The sequence below is a fragment of the Magnolia sinica genome, chromosome 17, assembly GCF_029962835.1.
Source record: "Magnolia sinica isolate HGM2019 chromosome 17, MsV1, whole genome shotgun sequence".
Taxonomy (NCBI): Eukaryota; Viridiplantae; Streptophyta; class Magnoliopsida; order Magnoliales; family Magnoliaceae; genus Magnolia; species Magnolia sinica.
Window position 1 is genome coordinate 65,953,797 of NC_080589.1, and position 20,037 is coordinate 65,973,833.

At 38.2% G+C, this 20,037-nt stretch overlaps 1 protein-coding gene across 2 annotated transcripts in view; it reads right to left on the bottom strand.

The window, feature by feature from the left end:
* LOC131230674 (long chain base biosynthesis protein 1-like) overlaps positions 1–20,037 on the bottom strand; it is a 37,488-nt gene that overhangs the window by 3,742 nt on the left and 13,709 nt on the right. For both annotated transcript variants that reach the window (XM_058226578.1, XM_058226579.1), the window contains exons 2-10: positions 17,879–18,278; positions 16,854–16,948; positions 14,372–14,463; positions 7,233–7,326; positions 7,077–7,149; positions 6,819–6,951; positions 2,973–3,147; positions 202–342; positions 20–115 (exon numbers count right to left, since the gene is read on the bottom strand). In XM_058226578.1, the coding sequence (XP_058082561.1) occupies positions 20–115; positions 202–342; positions 2,973–3,147; positions 6,819–6,951; positions 7,077–7,149; positions 7,233–7,326; positions 14,372–14,463; positions 16,854–16,948; positions 17,879–17,984 (1,005 nt within the window). In that variant the 5' untranslated portion in view covers positions 17,985–18,278. The remainder of the gene's footprint in view (positions 1–19; positions 116–201; positions 343–2,972; positions 3,148–6,818; positions 6,952–7,076; positions 7,150–7,232; positions 7,327–14,371; positions 14,464–16,853; positions 16,949–17,878; positions 18,279–20,037) is intronic.

Consider the following 20,037-nt stretch of genomic DNA (forward strand, 5'->3'; position numbering starts at 1 on the left):
CACAGAGTAGAATCCATACTTGGTGATCAACAACTCTAACACTTCCAGTGCAGAATCCTCCATCCGTAGCTAGTGCATGCCCCATAGCAGCAGTTATAATATCAATCTTTTCAATCTGCACTGACAAAATATATTAACCATATATTTCAGAAGTATAAAATGAGATAGCTTGGCAGTTAAATGAAGGATCCCCTGACATACTGGAACTCCATAATGTTCAGAAAGACCTCTTCCAGAATGGCCGAGCACACCAATAGAATTGCTTTCATCCAGCAGGACTCGGAACCGATACTTCTCTTTCAATCTAATGATCTCATCTAGTGGAGCAATTTCGCCAGAATTCTGCATAACTCAAAATGAAAAGAATTTTCGTCAATATCTTGTCAGGGAAAAAACTTCTGCAGGGCATAAACAAGGATAAAATAGTTTAGCACTGACAGATAACAAGTAGTAGAAGATCTAAAACACGTGCTGTTAAGCTTTGTATTGGGTGTTAAACTAGTTTGTTCAAGCAATCAATGTTGTCAAAATCATTCCTGTATTGCAAATCATAGTAGTGGTCAAATGATATTGAATCGTATCGTAAATCGTAAAATTTTTCTGATTTTTTCAAAATAATGAAAAAACATCTGAAGAAAATATAAATCAATAAAAAGAAAAAAGAAGTAAAAGCTCATCAATCATCCATTTTCCATCAACATGCACCAAAAAAGCAATAGATATCATGATATTATCAATTAAGAACATGAATATGGTATACAGATCATGATTTTTATTTTTATTATTATTGTTATTATTTTTTTTTTTTTGGGGGGGGGGGAATTGTCTTTCAAGAAATTTTCTTGAAAGACAGACAAGAGTCCTTTAATACTTATTCTTTTGTACATTCTTGAGTATAGAATCACATTGGAATTTTGTTTTGGGCCCCATTTACGTAATCCACGATTATTGTAAGCACAATAATCGTACAATTATGTAGGATTTGAGATTCATACACCCAAGGATAAGAATCGTACAATCCGTTTCGTGAATCGTATAAGTCTGCTAACATTGATGGTGAACGGTGATGGTGTGGTGATGATGTAAATATTTACATTATTCAAGATAAGCCCACTTATTGACCATCCCAATTTTCTAAAGACCTCGAGTAAAAAAATGTAGGAAAAAAAAAGTTCTTGAAAGGTAAAAGCAAAACAACCGTGTCCATCTGGGAAACCACCAGGTATTCATATCCCAAAGGGAGCTACTCTCAGAACATTCATAGCTGTCCTTTGGTCCATCTGGAAAGGGCAAAACAACTGGGCCTTGATATACGAGGCAGATAACTCAAGTCAGGTAGCTAAAATGGTTAGTCGTAGGGTGATATTATGGTCCTCGGTAAGTAAGGTGTCCATGGGTGTAAACCGAGCAAACCTTCAAAGAAGTTCACTAGAAGTAATACAGGTTGATCGGAGAAGTGACTCAAACAAAACAGAAATTAGAGCTTTATGGTCGGAGTGAAGGAGATAGCCATGCTCTCTTTGAACCAGATTATTATTGAGGGTCGTCAGCTAATGTCGTCAAATAGGAGTCTTTGGCAAGAGATTACTCATAGAAGTTAACCTAATAGTTTGAAGAGAGTAAGGAGATCTCCTCCATGTAGGGGTGTACACGAACCGAGTTAGCTCGCTCGACTCGACTCGAAAAAGCCCCATTTGACTTGGTTTGAAACTGAGTTAAAGCCGAGTCGAGCTGATTTTTTGAGCTCGAAAAAATTTCGAGCTGAGTTCGAGCTTGCTCGAGCTCGACTCGACTCGGATCAAACCCCAACTCGAATCGAACCAGTTCGTTGACTCGGTTATTTTGATATTGAAGTTGCTCAGCAAGTGTTTGATGAAATGACTCAACGAAGTGTTGGCTGGTGGCAAGGAAGGTATGGATATGAAACAAATACCTTTGTATCTAAGTTTTTATGTTGTCTACTAAGTGTTTGATGAAATAACTGTAAACCGATGCTGCCGCTTTACATTCCGTGAGAAATTGAAGGTGCACTCCACGTGTTTGAGAAAATGCCACAGAGGCTTGATCTTCACTCGAACTCAGCTTGAACTGGCCCGAACTGCTGACTAAACTGAGCCGAGCTGGCCAGTCAGGCTCAAGGACCGAGCTGAGCCGAGTTCAAGCTGGGGTCAGCTAGTGGCCGAGCCGAGTTGAGCTTGGAGTCGAGCTGTGCCAAGCTCAACTCAGTTCGACTCGTGTACACCCCTAGCTCCATGCATAGCCAAATGGTGGAAACTTGGACGCTGATTTTTTAGCTAAAAAGGGATTGATATAGATACATTTTGTCTTGGGAATGTCCTCCTTTCCCCTTGCAATTCAGTCATTTTTTTTCTTCTTAATAAACTCTTGCTGTTGATCAATAAAAATAAAAAATAAAAAGGAAAACAACCTTCCACATTCATACAAGATAGAAGAGATGACAACTAAAATGCATACGTTTCTGGTGCCTACCCCACATTAGCCAATAAGTTCATTATTTTTAAGTTCCAACTTCAAGATACTTCCAAACAATTGCCTACAAAGAGAATACACAAAATAGACTATACCCAACAATAGCTGTTTTTCCTACATGATCGAATTTCTGGAGTATTTATCAAATTTTTTTTTTTTTTCCATACTACTCTTAATGGGTACAAAATTCCATGTTCAGATTACAACAATTGCAAGCTTCACTGGATTACCCAACTTGGTATCTAGAGCAAAATGAAGATATTTTTCATGCAATCTTGGTATTAAACTTTATTACATGCACACATCCAGGATTTGCAATTCTTTTAGGAAGACAGGTGGACATCAATCTACCACAATTATATAACCTATAAGGAGAGATACCTTCAATTCTTAGGAAGACAACTACCCATTAGCTTCCAGAATACACTTGACAGAAAAAAGTAGTGACTTCATTCAAAGTAATGTGTAGCCATCATAAATACCTGGTACACAGCTTCAACCACAATGTAGCGCCGTAGCTTTTTTGCACGCTGATTTTTTCGAGTAACTCTCTCTAACGTCTTTTGCAAAGATTCCATATCATTGTGCTTGAAATACACAACAGTGCTTCTGGATAGATAAAGACCATTTTGTACTCCCCAATGGACACCCTCATCACTGGAAAAGGAGCCGTTAATTCTACAAATTGCATACTTATAACCTCCTGCCAACTAAATTAGCACATAAACAATGTCTAGTTTTTATGAAGACCGCAGCAGCGCAGACAATACAGGCAAATAATCAGAAGATGTATCCTTCAAAGAAAGTGCCAGGTAACAGAAATCAATTGCAAAAGCAAGGGCTTGACTGGACTAGGGTGTGTTTGAGCTTTACTGATGCCCAAGCATGAGAAAACACGGTGAGAATGGTTATAGGAATTACTGCATTGCTAAGTATCATGCTGCAAGGAATGATCTCGTAATAATAATTTTATTTTATTTTATTATTATTATTTTTTTAATCATAAATTAAGTTCTAAAAATAATCAAGAAATGAAAACCAACATCTGAAGTAAAGAAGTGGATAATACCAAACGCCAAAGCTGTAAAACCTAATTCAGCCTTACTAAAGCAAAGGTATGAGATCAAAGAAACGAGGCAGTATCAGAACTCAATTACATAGCTAAAATCATTCAACATCAGAAAATAAATTATATTTGCAACAAAAAGAGTTGTTAACCTTTTTTTTTTTTTTTTTGAAAGATAACAAAATTTTATTAAAGCCAAAGCAAAGCTAAGACTACAAGCAAAAAACAGCAAAAAGAGATGCCGAGACGGCGACTCAGCTACATCCCGAGAAACTCCATATTACAACCCCTAAGCTTGGAGACAACAGAAGCCCATACGATTATCAATAATTTGATTCTTAGAGAGATGCCTTCCACTGACTTGTTGGTGTTATCAAAACACCTCACATTTCTTTCTTCCCACACCACCCACCATAAAGTGAGTAAAGCCATTCTCCAAAGTGCTTTCTTCAGATGACCGAAGGTAACGCCATGCTATGCAAGCAAAAATCAGTCTACCGAATCTGGCTGACTAAGCAAGATTTGAAACCAACCCAAAAGTGATAAATGTCTCTTCATCTTGCATACACAAAATGCAAACATTTGGAATCACCATTGCTCTTTTCCTCAGATTATCCACGGTAAGGATCTCTTTCTTCTGACTAGCCACCTGAAAGTTTCTATCTTGGGAGGGATGAAATAGGACCACACAAAACGAGTGCCCTAAACCTCTCTTTGATGATCGGCACCTCCTATAAGAGAGTAGAAAGATTTAACCAAAAAAGCGCCGTACTTATCGACTCTCCACACCATCTTATCCGATAACTAGGACGATGATGTGAATGTGTTCCAAGAGATTAACATACTCTTCCACTTCCTCGTCCCGAAGCAGATGCCTACACGGAGGCTCCCACACTATCGCCCCTCCAATACGGGAGAAGCAATTCACCATTGTAACGGAAGGATCCGGCGCCAAACTAAAAATGGAGGGAAACAACTATTTTAGAGCAGAAGAGTCCACCCACACATCTTCCCAAAATCTGATTTTTTCGCCGTTACCAACGGAAAACCCCACTCCTTGCAAGAAAGCCGCCTTCACCGAACAAACTCCTTTCCATACGGCTGACACTTTATAAAGGGATGAGTCTCTTGTCCCCCATCACTCCGCTGAGGATCCGTATCTTACTTTGAGAACCTCTTTCCAAAGAGCCCCATCCTCCTCACCAAGCTGCCAAAGCCATTTGCCAAGTAACGCGATATTCATTGCTTTGAGATCCCTCATCCCCACACCTCCCTCATAGGTTTTAGAAACCTCAATCCATCTAAGGAGATGGAACCTTTTCTTCTCATCCGCTCCTTGCCACAGGAAATCCCTCCTAAGCTTCTCAAGTCTAGAAAGCACTGACACTGGGCATGAAAGTATTAATTGACTATTTGCTTTTAGAAGGATGTTAGGCTCAATGAAATTCTGCTCGCAGAGTTGTTCCAGCATATATTTGTTTTTCTCCATTTGATATTCAAAAGGTCAAAGATTGCAACAAAATGATTGAGGGTTGAGATGGTTGAAAAGCGTGTGCATACGTTTTTCCGCTTTGTTTCAAAGCTTACTACTATCATAATCGTCAAACGTGCTAGCACCTTAACAATATTTATAGTCGTTTTGAAGCACACAATGGCTTTTCAGCTTGCTGGCTAAATACTGCTAAGAATTCAAACTCTGGTGTCCCTGAGCACTCATGCCTGCAGTCAAATCGATATAGAAAAAGAATTGAGGGAGGAGTTCCTCTTTGAGGAGTCGGTCCCAAATGAGGAGAGCTCACCTATATATCAGCCTAAGAACCTTCTAGATATCTAACATCAATGGCCTATGCCACCTGGCATTCATCCAACAGTCCAGGACCTCCAGTTGCAGGTGGAGATCGTTCCAAGAAACCAAATCGTGAGTCAATTCGAGAGGTCCAAGTTGAGGAGATGTGCATGTTATCTGACAACCTGTTCTAATTCTAGACCGCTACCATCAGCACACTAAGAGTTGATGGCCTACCAACTGTTCATCAGAAAACCAAGTGATGTATCTGTTGTCCTCTGGTGGACAACAGCAAAAGCAGGAAATGGTCATCAGATGATAAATTCAACTCAACAGGATTCTTTCAGGTGATCCATCACCACAACGAACCAACCCACATCTATCAGAAGTCTGGAAAGCTCCTATCCTGCCTGAGTGACGGTGATAAATAACCTCAAGAAGCAGCAAAGGGCGCTCCTGAGTATGTGGTTTATGCAGGAGGGATGGGGAATCTGCCCATTACTACATTGTTCTGTCACTTCATTTGTCAGGAGCCACTTTTCAGTGTGAGCTGGTTCATGAGTGACCTCTCAAGGGGTTGATCGATGGGTGCGCTGTTGGTCCTTTAATATTAAATTGGTATCCTTTGGTTGATTACTCCGTTTGCTATCATGTGTCAACTGTGGATTGAAAATAAGAAGAGGTTTTTGGAAACAAAGTTGCACCGGTGGTAGCGATCATCTGTAGGATATCCTCTATGGTGATCGAGTGGGCCGGTGTCAGACCTGAGTTTCACAACCTACCATGCATGGAGATCATGTCAGCAAGGAGGGAGGGGAGCGCAAAGGCATCCTGTGACTCAAGAAGACCAAGCATTGACAGGATATCTAAGTGGGAGGCAGCCCACCAAGGATTTTGTGAGTTCAATTTTGACGGTTGCTCCAAGACAGTCAAGGTAGTGCGGGGACTGGTGAAGTGCTAAGGCGTGATCGAGGTGACATACTGATTGCATTCTCCAGCCCATGTGGTGAGGGGAGTCCTCTCTTACCGAAGGCTCTTGCACCTAGGCAAAGCCTTCACTTGTTTTAGAGTTTTGTGCAGGAAGCATTGAGTAGACTTCTCAGAAATTTGTAAATGGTAGACTTCTCAGAAATTTGAAATGGTAGCGGGTGCAACATTGGATCTATGGTTGAGCCTCCTGTATTGCAGAGGCTAAGGAACTCTTAGCCAATGCCTTGAGCAATTTATTAACTCCAAAGCTGACCTATGAGGTGGCTGATAGGCTAGCCAAAGATGGGAGTGACGAGAGGGCACTGGTCTTTGGCCCTTCTTTAACCATGTGATTAGCTTGTTTTCTAAAATTTGTTGCTAGTATTACTTGTCATGGAGTCATAGCAGATATAATCACTATATGCTATCCAAAACTAATTAAGTTTTTCTCCATTATCCATTCATAGAAATCAAATTAATAAATAGCAAAAGACACCATATACTCACGCAATGATGAGGTCGCCTTTCTTACAAAAGGCTGGAATCGCACTGAAAATAGTAGAAATCCCATAGGAATAAAGTATTGAGTCCGGTGTTCCCAAAAAGTTTGCAATCCTGGCTTCACAGTCGAGGTGGACATCTAGAAAGAGATGCAATTTGTTATTAAATCGGATGATTTCACAGCTCTTTAAAGTAAGACAGTATTTGCAAATTTCATCTGAAAGAAATGACTTGAAACTTATGTAAATAGATGCCAAGTCTTACCAATCGTCCCATAGAAACCACGAGGACCACAAGAACCAACACCATATCTCTCTAATGCAGCCGTACATGATTCCTGAGATGCAGCTGAATTAAGATTGCTTATTGTGAATGAAATCAACAAAAAAGAAAACAAAAGAAGATCGATTTCTTCCTCACAATTAACTTCTCCTGCCCTATTAATCCCAGATAATTTGCCGAAGCAAAATTCACTACTTCCTTGCCATCTATAACTGTATGGACTCCAGCAGCACTGCAGAAGACAACAAAGAATGAGGAACAAAATTTTGCATAATCCTTTGCTTTTTATAAAATAGCAATAATTGTATAAGCCTCAGACACAACTATTGGAGGAAAAACATTTACCATTCAGAAATTGTGCAAGGTTTGTCATATGCATACTGGGTGTTCTTGGTCAGAATCATGAATCATGGTTTTTTTTACAAGTACCTCTTCCAACTTGTAGGCATGTAGCTAAACTATAGAGCAAGTACACAAAAGCCATTGTAGCAGACTTCCTCAAAGCTCTCAAACACTCAAACTACAAGATCAATGTTGTCATAATCGTTATCATATCGTAAATCGCAAAGGGGTCCAAATCGTATCGTATCGCAAATTGTGAGATTTTTTCAGATTTTCATTAAAAAAAACTAAAAAAATTGTATTAAAAAAAAAATAATAATAATAATCTAAAATTGTTATAAAATGTATACTAAATGTATCATTCATTGAGAATGTATTATATCATCATGTCATAATCAAGTTTTTTAAAATAATAATTTTAAAAAATAATAATAATAAAATTAAAATTAAAATTAAAAAATCTCATCCCATGTACATGCAAGTTTTCTATATGATTCAAAAAATAACATTTTCCCCATCCCCATTTACATATATAACGTATTCTCTATTCACTTATTTCTATAAAGTCAAAAAGGAAATAAAAAGTCCAAACGAATCTATTCTTCATTGGCTACAGTAGCGCCATCACCATCCTCCTCATCATCAATGAGGTCAACATTATCAACATCTTCAGAATTTGATGTCAAAATAAACCCCTCTTCCCCAATCTTCTACCACTAGCATTTTGCCCTTTGCTTTACTTAGAATAGCAAGTTTTCTAGGGCCTACAAAATAGTTTTTTACATAATGCATTATAATATAAGACTATTAATTAATAATTATAAGACTACAAGATTAAACAATAAGAATATGAATCATACGACATGCAATTATACCACATCGCCCATCCAATCTTGATGTGGATCCGCCTAAACCTTGCACATCCTCCAATCCTTCAGCAAAGCATTCATCCATGTTCCTCCAGGTGTTAGATGTAGGAAGTGTAGGATCATCTTCTGTTGTGATCCATTCATTGTCAAATTCCATATTTGATAGGGTCCTTAATCTTGCTCTGGTGGTAGACTCTCAGGAGTTTCAACACCTGGTCAAGGGTTCGAGTACCCAGAGGTGGTGAAATTCCACTAGCGTGAGTGTGTGGGTGTGTGTGCATGTGTATAAATAAATAAATAATAATAATTTAAAATTTTAAAAATTAAAAATTAAAAAATTAAAAAAAAATTCCATATTTGATAAAAGCATATAGGATCAATCCCTTGGTCTTCTCTCTTTGCACGACGGACTTTGAGTTGGAGATTGTATTTTACGAAGACGAGCACATTCAATCTCTGCTACTCAAGTCCATTCCTCTTCTTTCAATGTATCTGCAATGAACATTATATTACATAACATAAGGCTATTGGTCACTACATGGTGAATTCATATGTTGAGGAATGAATTCAATAATGTCTCACCTGCTTAAAAGTGCTCTAGTTGCGCTCACAACCAGTAACACTACATGTCAAACTCAAAATACAAATAACCACCTTTTACAATTCTAGACACTCGTCTCTGTAACTCTCCCACCATAAACCTAAAAAACAATCATATATAATTATATAAATAAACAAATTCATAAACCATAACACACCATCAAACTCAAAGAAGCAAGTAAAATTACCCGGTTGCTTTGTCGTTCTAGTTAATTTTATCATCTCTCTTCCAAATAAACCATAGGCCCTTTTGAACTTATCCATATGCCCATCAATAATTACCATTTGCCTTGAATCCGGGACTATTCTTTCAATACGATCATATAGGCCGATTTTAGTCTCTAAATCCAGATGAAAGTTGTCATCATATTGAAATATAGGATTTAAGAAATAAGTCACCGCATGTAAGGACCTATGCAATTGAAGATTCCATCGTTGGTCTATGATTTTCCATATGGCTGAATATCGCTTCTTCACTTTTCCCAAGTTCTTTGGTATCACCTCTTTCACCCAATCCATCGCTTCATAAATATATCACATGGTTGGCCTCTCATATAAATCAACTAGCTGTAACACCTTGATAGATGGCCAGAAATCTACATCGGTCGAAACTACGTCTTGAATATACTTCCCCTTTACGGTCTTCGAGAAGCTGCCACCTTCCCATTCTTTTGAGGTAAACATCGACCTTAAGCCAATTCTATTTTCATGGATGCTTTTCAAAGTCAAGTAACACATAACAAATCGTGTTATGGTCGATCTTGTCAACTCCTCTTTTGTGTGCTTCCTCATTAAATTCAAGACCCAATAGCGTTTGTAAATATAGATCGTTATAACCCTTGCTTTCACCACGGTCTCCGAATGAACTTCCAACTTTTCAATGTCTGCAAGCATTAAATCTATGCAATGAGCCGCACATGTAGACCAAAACAACATTTTCCTCTTTTCCATTAACATTTGACTCTCCTTAATATAGGCATATGTGTTATCCGTAACGACCTTTACTATGTTCTCTTCGCCCACTTCATCAATAATTGACTCAAGTAAGACCAACAAATTATCCGCATTTTTTGAAATATCAGACGTATCAACAGATCCAAAAAAAATACAGTACCGCCTGAACTATTAACTAATTTTATTTTTTTATTATTATTATTTTTTTTTAATTGACCGATTCACTCCATCGGTCCACCCATCTAACATTATCATGCCTCCGGTCTTCACCCATGCCTTCTTATAAACATCAATAAATTTCTCTATCGACTCAACCTCCATCTTAAAAAAATTGTTCGTTACTTCGTGATTCAACGGAAGCATCAATCCCAGCCCAAATGCAACAAACGCTTCCATGAAAGGTGCGAAGAATTGGCTCTTTACAAGGTTAAACAGTAGAGCATTCACATATAGTAAACGATAAATGGAAAGGCACATACAGTCTTTATCTCCCTTCTTCCAGATTTTGTTTAGAGTGGCTTGTTATTTTTCTTTTGGCCCACTGTTTCTTCCCATAAAATCATCCACAGTTCTTTCTTTTTCCTCCACACATTTGATCCACATCATCAATAATAGGAACTCTTTCCACACCGTACGCAATTTCTTCTTCTTGCTTCTTCTCACTAACATCATCATCCAATAAATTCTTGAATTTTTTCACTATATCATCACCGACTTGGGGATATGCCGCTATATTTTTCTTTGTTCAGGTTAGGTAATGTTTCATTCGAAATACACCTCCCCAATATGCCTTTCCACAAAAATTGCGTCCTAGATAGAGATTATAGTTCTCATCCATTGTTGAACAATATTCCCACATAAGATCATTGTTCTTGGTCTTTGATTTCTTTCGCACCTCCAATACTCAATAAGAATTAACACACAAGTGATAAGCCTACATATTACGAAGAAAAAACTATTTAAGCCTCACGCAAACATAGAAGATTATAAATTATTTTAAAAAATGAGAAAACTATTGAAATAAATGAGAAAACTTTTGGTAAAAAAAAAAACTACTTAGGCCCACATAAACTCCAAATCCCACCACTCTCTGATTTAAGCTGGAGCATTTTCAGATTGGCTGGGGTTGCGTGGGTTATGCCTAACACGATGGAAGAGCTCCTTAGTGGGTGGAATGCAGAATCTGGAGGGGCAATGGGGAAAAGAAAATGGAAAATCGTGTTTTTGGCTGTCCTATGGGCAATTTGGGTAGAAAGGAACAACCATTGTTTTAGGAATTCTAGTGTTTCCACTGCTGGTGTCTTCTCACGCGTCCCTGTTTTATTTAGAGATTGGGCTCCATAAGTGTTTTCTTTTTTTGGGCTAGGGGTGCTGTCAGGGGACAACTTCTGTTTGGGTTGTTTTTAGACTCGTCTTGCATTTCTTTTAGTTTTTCTTTCATTTCTTCTTAATAATATTCTCATCAAAAAATAAAAAATAAAAATCTCACCACTCCAAAAAAAGTGATATTATAATGTATGTGGGGGCCTAAAGAGCTTTTAAAAATAAAAGCTCTAAAAAAATTGCAAAAACTGAAAAAAATGAAAAAAAAAAAATCAAAATATACTATTTTTATTCCCGAAAAAACGGATATTTTCACCTAAATATGAAAGAAATGAAATAAAAAAGGTCAAATGATTATTTTATATATATTCTTACCTATTTTAATGTAGAAATCGAATGCAACAAGTGGTGTTTGATTCTGTGGAGTGACGAAAAAGATATGTTGGTTTCTTTCTCTAGGTTTCCTATGGCCTACAACCTTCATAAGTCTCCAAAATTTCTCAAAAGTAGCAAAATAAGTGATTTTCTAATGAATGTAGGACCTAAATAGCTTTTAAAAACAAAAGCCCTAAAATAATTGCAAAAAATGAAAAAAATAATCAAAATTTCTATTGGAAACTACTGGTTTGTTTTAACGCTATTATCGAATTGTACGATTATACCCCTTCTGCGATTCAATGGTACAATACATATCATACGATCGTACGATTTGATTTGTAAATTGTGTGATATTGACAACACTGGGGTAACAAGATATAGCATCAATATACAACCAACTGGTCCCCTTTGAGATGCATCTTTTGAGAGATTTTGTTAACAGCTAGAAGTATTAGAAAGTAGATCATATGGTTGTTGTGCCACGAATGAAAGAAGTTCTCTAGTAAACTAGAAGGAAACAGATTCATGGATCAAGGAATGATCACCTACAACCAATTGTACGATACAACTTTTTGGCTTTCAGACTTGTTGTTTCTGATTTTGCCCATGAAAGTATCAAATATTTCATGGTAAAAATGGTCATAAACAAGAGTTGGAGGTTAAGTCAACCAACAACTTCTCAAACGTGATCAGTGTGGGATGTGTTGGTCTGTTATGATAACAAAGTTTTCACTTGAAATCAGGAAACATCATTATCTCTTGCGATATTGCATTTGACAAACTGTACTATTGTGCTTGCATACTAAATCAGAGAAATGTGACACAAGGAACCACCAAAAATGTGCGCAAAATCAAGTCTTAGAAGACCGAATCTCCTCTAACGGGAAACCCATCATGTTCAAAAGCTTAACTGGATACTAATGGAGATACATGAGCATAACCAAAGGAGCCATGTTACTCATGTCTTTGCTTTCAACTGTGCATGGTCACACACCTTCTCATCCCTCTGTTGCAGGTTGTCAATTAGAGGGCATGGATCCCTCGGTCTTGCAAGGGAAGGCCTCCAATGGCCTATTTGACCTGGGAATCAATGATGAATTCTGGGAAGCAGCAAAACCTCAGAACTCAACATGATACGCAAGGGTCCATCTGAAATTGATTTAGCATAGGAAGCAATATGGCACCCAAGGATGAATGAGTTATGCATTTATTGACCAAGTTACAGCTCTTGGAGAAGGGACTCAAGCAAATCTTGCACTTTGGCAATGGAGGAACAATTACATAGTCCATTTGCTCCATTGTTGTGTCCCTTGATCAAGAGGAAGAATGCTAGGACTCAAAGCCAAACCTCTCTCATAATCTCTCCTCTTTTTCTTTTTCTTTTTTGGAATAATGCAAACTTTATTAAATGAGAAAAAGAGGCCAAAGATAAGAATTAACACCCGGCAAAATACCTAACTACAAATGAAGAAGAATAGATAAAAATAAAAATAAAAACTCATCAGGGGGGCACCTTTCGAAAGAAGAAAAAAACACTCAGGGGGACAACAAGCAAAAGACTTGAGCTCTGACGCCCAGGAAACTACATCCAACTTGGCCTTCCTGAACACCTCGTCTGGGCTGCATTCATGGTTGCGAAAACATCTATTATCCCGTTTGGCCCATATTAGCCACAAGCATGCAAGAAGAGAGTCGCCACAAAAGTCTCCCTTTTTGCCCAACTCTGTCCCCATGGCACGCCAAGAAGAACTGATCAATTGAAGAAGGCAACACCTAGATAGACTGAAAGAGGACAAGGAATTGCCCCCAAACTGCCCTGGCGAAAATACATTGCATAAATAAATGGTTCGCCAACTCAACATCTCAAAGACACTAATGCACATTCATAATGTTGATGTGTCTTTTCCAAAGATTGCCAATCATGATTCGTGAGAACTTTATTCTTATCCACCAGCCAGCCGCAGGCAATTGCCCTGGGCAGACCTTTATAGGACCAAATAAAATCTGGTGGCGGTCAAAAGACTCCTAGGGGTTTGGGATTCAAAGCATCCTGTAAAATGATTTGACAGTGAAGCTACCTTGATCTGTCCAAACTCCACATCAAAACATCCCTTCCATGTTTCATGGGCAAATTACTTGTCATTGGGGTGCCCCACAAGCAAGGGTGGATAAGGAATCTGATTTGTGAGCCGTGTAATAGGTTTATTCTGTCTATATATAAATATATATATATATATATATATATATATATATATATTATTTTTTATTTTTAAAAAAAAGAAAGAAGAAAAAAGAAAAAAAGAAAGAAAGATAAACAAACAAAATGTTCAGCGGTATAACTTCGATCCATCATGTAGTTGAGTAGCTACTGAATAAGTGACAATATTGCGTCGAACATTAACAAGTTTCCTTCACTCTATGACACAAAAAGTATAGCTAACAAAGACCAGCACCTAAGAATTAAAATCTGTTGGTGGCCAAAGCAACACAACACCAAGAGCAGCACAAGTACATATTTAGATTCTGAAATTCATTGCAATAGTAGAATCAAGTAAATATCACCTAGACAAAGACACCGATTCCAAACTATGTGCGTTCTTTTCTATAACTTCAAAAAACTAAGGTGCTCAAATTTTCAATATTCCTAATATGGATCAGAAGAGACAAAGGAAGCAAGAAAACTTGCTGTCAAAAGCACAAAGTCCACTGGAAAAACAGAAGCACCAAGGATTCGCTGTGTTAGAGATTCAAAAATTAGAACAATTGATAGAATATTAGAAAACATAGAAAGAAGGAAAAGGGGGACAACACCTTTCCAACACTGGAGGTTCATATTCCATTTCTTTTGTAAGAGGAGGATGAAGAGATTCTGGAACCCATTCTTCACAAAGCTCATCTATTTCCTGCAGAAAAGTGACCCACACTTTTCACATCTCTTGAAGAGTAATAGTTTCCAATCACAATCACCAGGTTTACATTGAATGAATGTAACTACATCTTTTATAAGATACCAAATGCATTTAGTAAGAATAAAAGCTGTTATGGCCATCTCTTTTTCATTGGACTTACTTATCTTTAGTACTTAATCTCTTTTCTCTATTACTAGTTGTTTGGGACATGTTGGGAATTTTTGCTTTTGTTATTAAGGACATTATGTTCATTATTATATTCATGACTTAAAATAAAACAAAAGAGATAGGAGGTGTCAATGCTAATGTCCATTCTCTCTTACTTCCTCTTTTTCTTCTCTTTCTCAATCACGTCCACATGATATCAGAGTGTGATTGATCTAGGCATCGATCTCTTCCTTCATCTTCAATGTTTCTTCCTTTCCCTTTTTTCTTTTGTTGTTTTGAGGTGAAAATCCAAAGTTGTAGGGGGTTGATCCTCGAATCTCTCTTAACCACCATATGGTGCATTGTGTGATCGTGTCCCGCCATGTGTGCAAGGCCTACTTTCATATAGTTCTATCGTGATGGACGAAAGTGGTGCATTGTGAGTCTGTAGCCAAATTTATGATCAAATTTGAGGTTGAAGGTACGTGTTGAAGTTGTATATAGCAAGGGTTAGAGAATCAGGGCACACATGGAGGTTTTGAACAAGAAATACCATCAAGTGACCGTGTTCGTTGATATAATCGGTTTCTGAAATACGTGTTGTGTAAGTTAAAGTTAAACGTTCTTACCTTGTGTGTTTGATTTATCCTGCACCCATGGATATCAAGAATGAAGCCAAGACTAGTCTTTTGGCTCCATTTGAGTCAATGAACTATTAGATTACCTCGACTAAACTCAATGGAGCAAATTACTTACAATGGACTAAATCAGTAAAAGTATTTGACTTCTCTAAACATGAAGAAGGTTCAATAGAATATGAAGATTCAGTGTCAGAGGATGCTCAGATTAAGAATGTTGCTATGGAATAGTATGGAGCCTCAGATTAGTGTAAACGTTATCTTTTTCCAGACCACAAAGGAAGTATGGGAAATCTGAGAGGAATATATTTGGGTAAGAACTAAATTCAGATTTACAAGTTACTTCAAAATATCTTCGCTCTTCAACAAGGAGATAAAAGAGTTGGAGAGTATCATTCAGCCATGCGAGGCATGTGGGAAGAACTAAATGTACACCAACCTCTGTCTAGATTATGAGACTATGAGATGACAGAGAGAAATTCTGTGTTGTTAAATTTCTCTCTAGTCTTTGTGGTTCGAGCCTGTCTGATCTCAGATTCTTGGAGGTAGCGAGATTCCTTCAGCATGCAATTAGTGTATAAGGGTCCCTCTTTGTCAGATCGTTCTACATTTGTTTCTACATTTGGTAGAGGAGATGGGGGAAGTCATCGTGGTGACCGTTTTAGTGGTAGAGATTCAGAGGGAGGTCACTTTGGAGGAAGAAATAATTGGGCAGCTTGTGGTACTGACTTCAGGGTAGCCACAGTCATGATAATCGACAGGGCAGTCATTGTGGTCATAGTAACTGATAAGCCTCATTGAGCAAAACATGTTTGCTCTTCAGATGATGGCACTAAGGGTTATATCTCCAAACCTATCTCCTTCGTTTTTTAGCCAAGTACTTGCGCGATACAATAACTTTGTCCAAGGATGAATATGCTAGGCTTTTGAAGGATCTTTCTACTCAAGCATCATCCTCCACTACCACTCTTGCTCAGTCATGTGTGGTTTGTTTACATCATCTGATAGTGATCCCTAGGTCATTGGCTTCGGAGCTTAAGATCATATAACTAGTAAGCACAGTATATTGTCTCAGTTAGTCAAGTCATCATCCATTTCCTATATCACAGTTAAGTACTGCTTGTCCTACCTCATCACTTTCATTGCCATCAATACTTCACATTCCTAAATTTCCTTTTGAGTTTGTTGTTAGTGAGTAAACTACCAAATCATTAAATTGTTCTGTCTATTGTGAAGTGAATTGACTCTATTATTTTGATAGTGGTATGATTGGAGATGCATTGATAGTGGTATGATTGGAGATGCATTGCGGACAGACCTCTCTCTCTATAGTGGTATGATTGGAGATGCATTGCGGACAGACCTCTCTCTCTCTCTCTCTCTCTCTCTGAGTGGCATTCTAGGCTTGGTCATCCTCTAAGTAGCTTGAAGAGTCTACTTCCATCATTGTTACGTGTTGAAGTTAGAGTGTGAGGCTTTGAGGACAGACAAGTACATAAATACAAAGATCTTAACCATTGCAATAATTGGATACCAATCCATCAAAGATTATTACACTCACTAAAATGAAAGATTTCAAAGAGCAATAAGTAAACCAACCTTTTCTGTCAGAGGCCGTTTTGGGGGCTTGTAGCTCTTTTGGATAAGTAAGAAAAAGATGACTGCCACAAGGATGACCTCCACAACTAAATGCCCTTTAGCCACAAAATAAAGCAATGTTAATTTATAAGGACAAGAGTGGAATGAGGAAGGAAAGAAATGGGATAATTGTAAACACCCCATCTGGTTTGGATTATTGCAAGTACCTCATTCAATTAGAGGAATCTGCACCAAATGGCAAAAATACTCTCGTCTTCGGAGTTCTCCCACATGCGGGGCCCACCATTATGAATAAAAGGTATCCAACCTGTCCAGTACGGCCCCTCACTAAAAATATTGGACGCCCAAAAGAAAGGCTAATCCAATCATCGGCTGGGTCACACCCACCCATAAATCTCCAAATTTATGTGGTGGACCACATGATGGTTGGATCACTCTGATTTTTGGGGTTTCCCTTTTTCACGGTGGAGTGAAAATGCTGAACTGATTGGATGACATACACACACTATGATAGGCCCACGCATCTATAACTAGTAACCTATTAGTGGGGAAGCAGTCAATTTCTCAGAGATAATTGTTCTTAGAGATAAAAGACCGTGAGGTGGAATCTGTAACGATATATAAACCTGGGGGACGATACTTGCAATAATCGAAACCAGATGGGAGGTCTACAATTGTCAGAAACTAGAGAGGAGTTGTTTGCAATTGTCCAAATATATATACATGTGTGTGTGTGTGTAAATATATATGCATGAAGCTTGGCTTCAAAAAAGCCCCTATCCTGTGCATCCCCCCTCCCCCCCCCCCCCCGCTTTCTGTTCAAGCTCTGCTCGCTGCCTCCCCACCCTTGCTTAGCGTTCCACTTGTGATCCTGGATGCAGTGTAGGATTTTGATAAATGTGCCCGAATGTTCCCCCCTCCCTCCATAAGACCCTACTTCTCTTTCCCCCCCTCGAGAAAGAGAAAGAAAAGAAGATATGTGTGTGTGTGTGTGTGTGAAGTGGAAGAAGAATTGGAAAACCTACCACCAATATGCACTCCAAAAACAACGGCTCGTGCAAAAGGGGCATTAACCATTGCTACTAACTGATCCAATGTGATGTCTGTCATATTCATAATAGATGATGCCATTGTGTAGAAGAATTTAGAGACTAAGAATGTGACCCTCCACAGTTAAAGCAAACAGGCAAGGATTTTATCAGGTGAATCGCAAACCACCAATTTCAATGCGCTTTCAAGAAGATCCCAACACAGTTCTTGATTGTAAGGGTCAGGAAAATCATTCTCTAAATTGATTTTGTGGAGTCTTCTTATCTTCATCTGGCCCCATCCAAGTTTACACTGCTAGAGGACAGTCTCAACAACCCATTTCATGTGATGTCTTGCTATTCGTTACCGAGCAAGGCATAATTCACCAAGGTCAGCCTGTTTAACAGTAGTAGAATAAGAAAATTTATACATCAATACATGATCAGGACCGGACATAATTGAATGATAAAGGTTTAAAAAGGGGCAATAAAAATAACGATTGTAGTATCAGAAACAAAGCACATTAAAAATATAAATGCATGAACTTGCATTTGCACACGCGCGCACACACACATACACAAATCTATTTGTTCAAAGAAAAAAGAATGCCGCATTAATATCATCAAGAGGTATATGCATAGTATGCATAGTACCTTTGGGGTTTCAGTTTGTACAAGTCGGGGGTTAAGAGATCCAAACCAATGTTACCTACATAGCCGACCCCCCTACGGTTTCCATTCCAAATCACGCAATGTGTATTGTTCATTTGAAATCCGGATAACTGACCTGAGTCTTTGGTTCTGTGCTCTTGTTCCTGATTAGGTTGTAGTAAATTTACATGTACAATGTAAAGATCAAGATTTCTGAGCAGGCATATCAAATTTCGTTATCACATTCATCATTTCATATATCAATTGTGATATCGATTTGCATATATAACTATATTGTGAATGCTCAGTAGAATATACTAGAGCGGCGCCCTTGACCCTACCCCAAGCATAGACATATTAGAGGAAGTAGCTTCCTCAATACCATTAATGTTTGACGTACCAAAGTGACCCACAATCTAAGCGGTAAGATGATATTGCATCCATAGACACCCCAATCAACAGAGTGATTAAGCTAATTAACCCATTTATCATGGGAAAACAGGTCTCTCATCATATTAAGAAAAGTGCATTGCAGAAATTTTTTGTGCACCCACCTTGGAGCCCAAGACCACTATAGCCTTAAAAACCATATCCAAGTCAGAAAAATTAGGAAATTGAGACCAAAGATTAACCAAAATGATGTGGGACCCAGCATATCCCAAAGGTGGGCCACACACCTATTTTTTGAGAAAAAATATATATATATATATCCTAGGGCACAGACGGTTTTTCTGCATCCCAGGGTTGCAACCACAAAAAAAACGTGGCCTTAAGCACGAGAACGTTTTTCCTCATCCAAGGTCAATTTTTGAGCCATATTAACGTCCCAATTCCTTAAGTTTCGACATGCAAAATCTATAATCCATGGGTGGCACAGCTGGCTGATGGGAAGGATCCACCCAAGCGGAGGCACCTTCATTCTAAACACGAGAACCACACTAAGTAGAAAGACGCAAGTTAGAAAATTTCATTCAATTCAAAGGTGCCTTGATACTACTCATCTTAGGCCCTTATATAAGCTTTGAAACATACATAAAAGGAAAACTCATAATGTCATTTATAACCAATGATTTATTACAAATATGGAAAATAAATAAAAAAGATTTGACTAGTTGATTATTCATAGCTAGCTGATTGATTTCGCTAGCTAACTACCTAAACAAGCTAGCAACCTAAATAGGAGGCTTGGGCCTCCTTATTGATGGGCCGACTATTGGGCTTGGGATACATGGGTCTAGCCCATGGATCGTGGGACCAAATCAGCCTGCATCAGTGAGCCATCTTAAAGCCTACCAAATTTCCCTTCAGTTGAACCCAATTTCAGCTTAATACTGTCTTCGGGCACAAAGTTACAGTTGAAATACTGAATTGCGCACAATATCTACTTTTTTTAAAAAAAGATAACACTTCATTTTTTTTTTTAACCACACACACACACACACACACACACACACACAAAACTCTCGCGCACTCACACCACAAGGGATGCTCAAACCTATGACCTC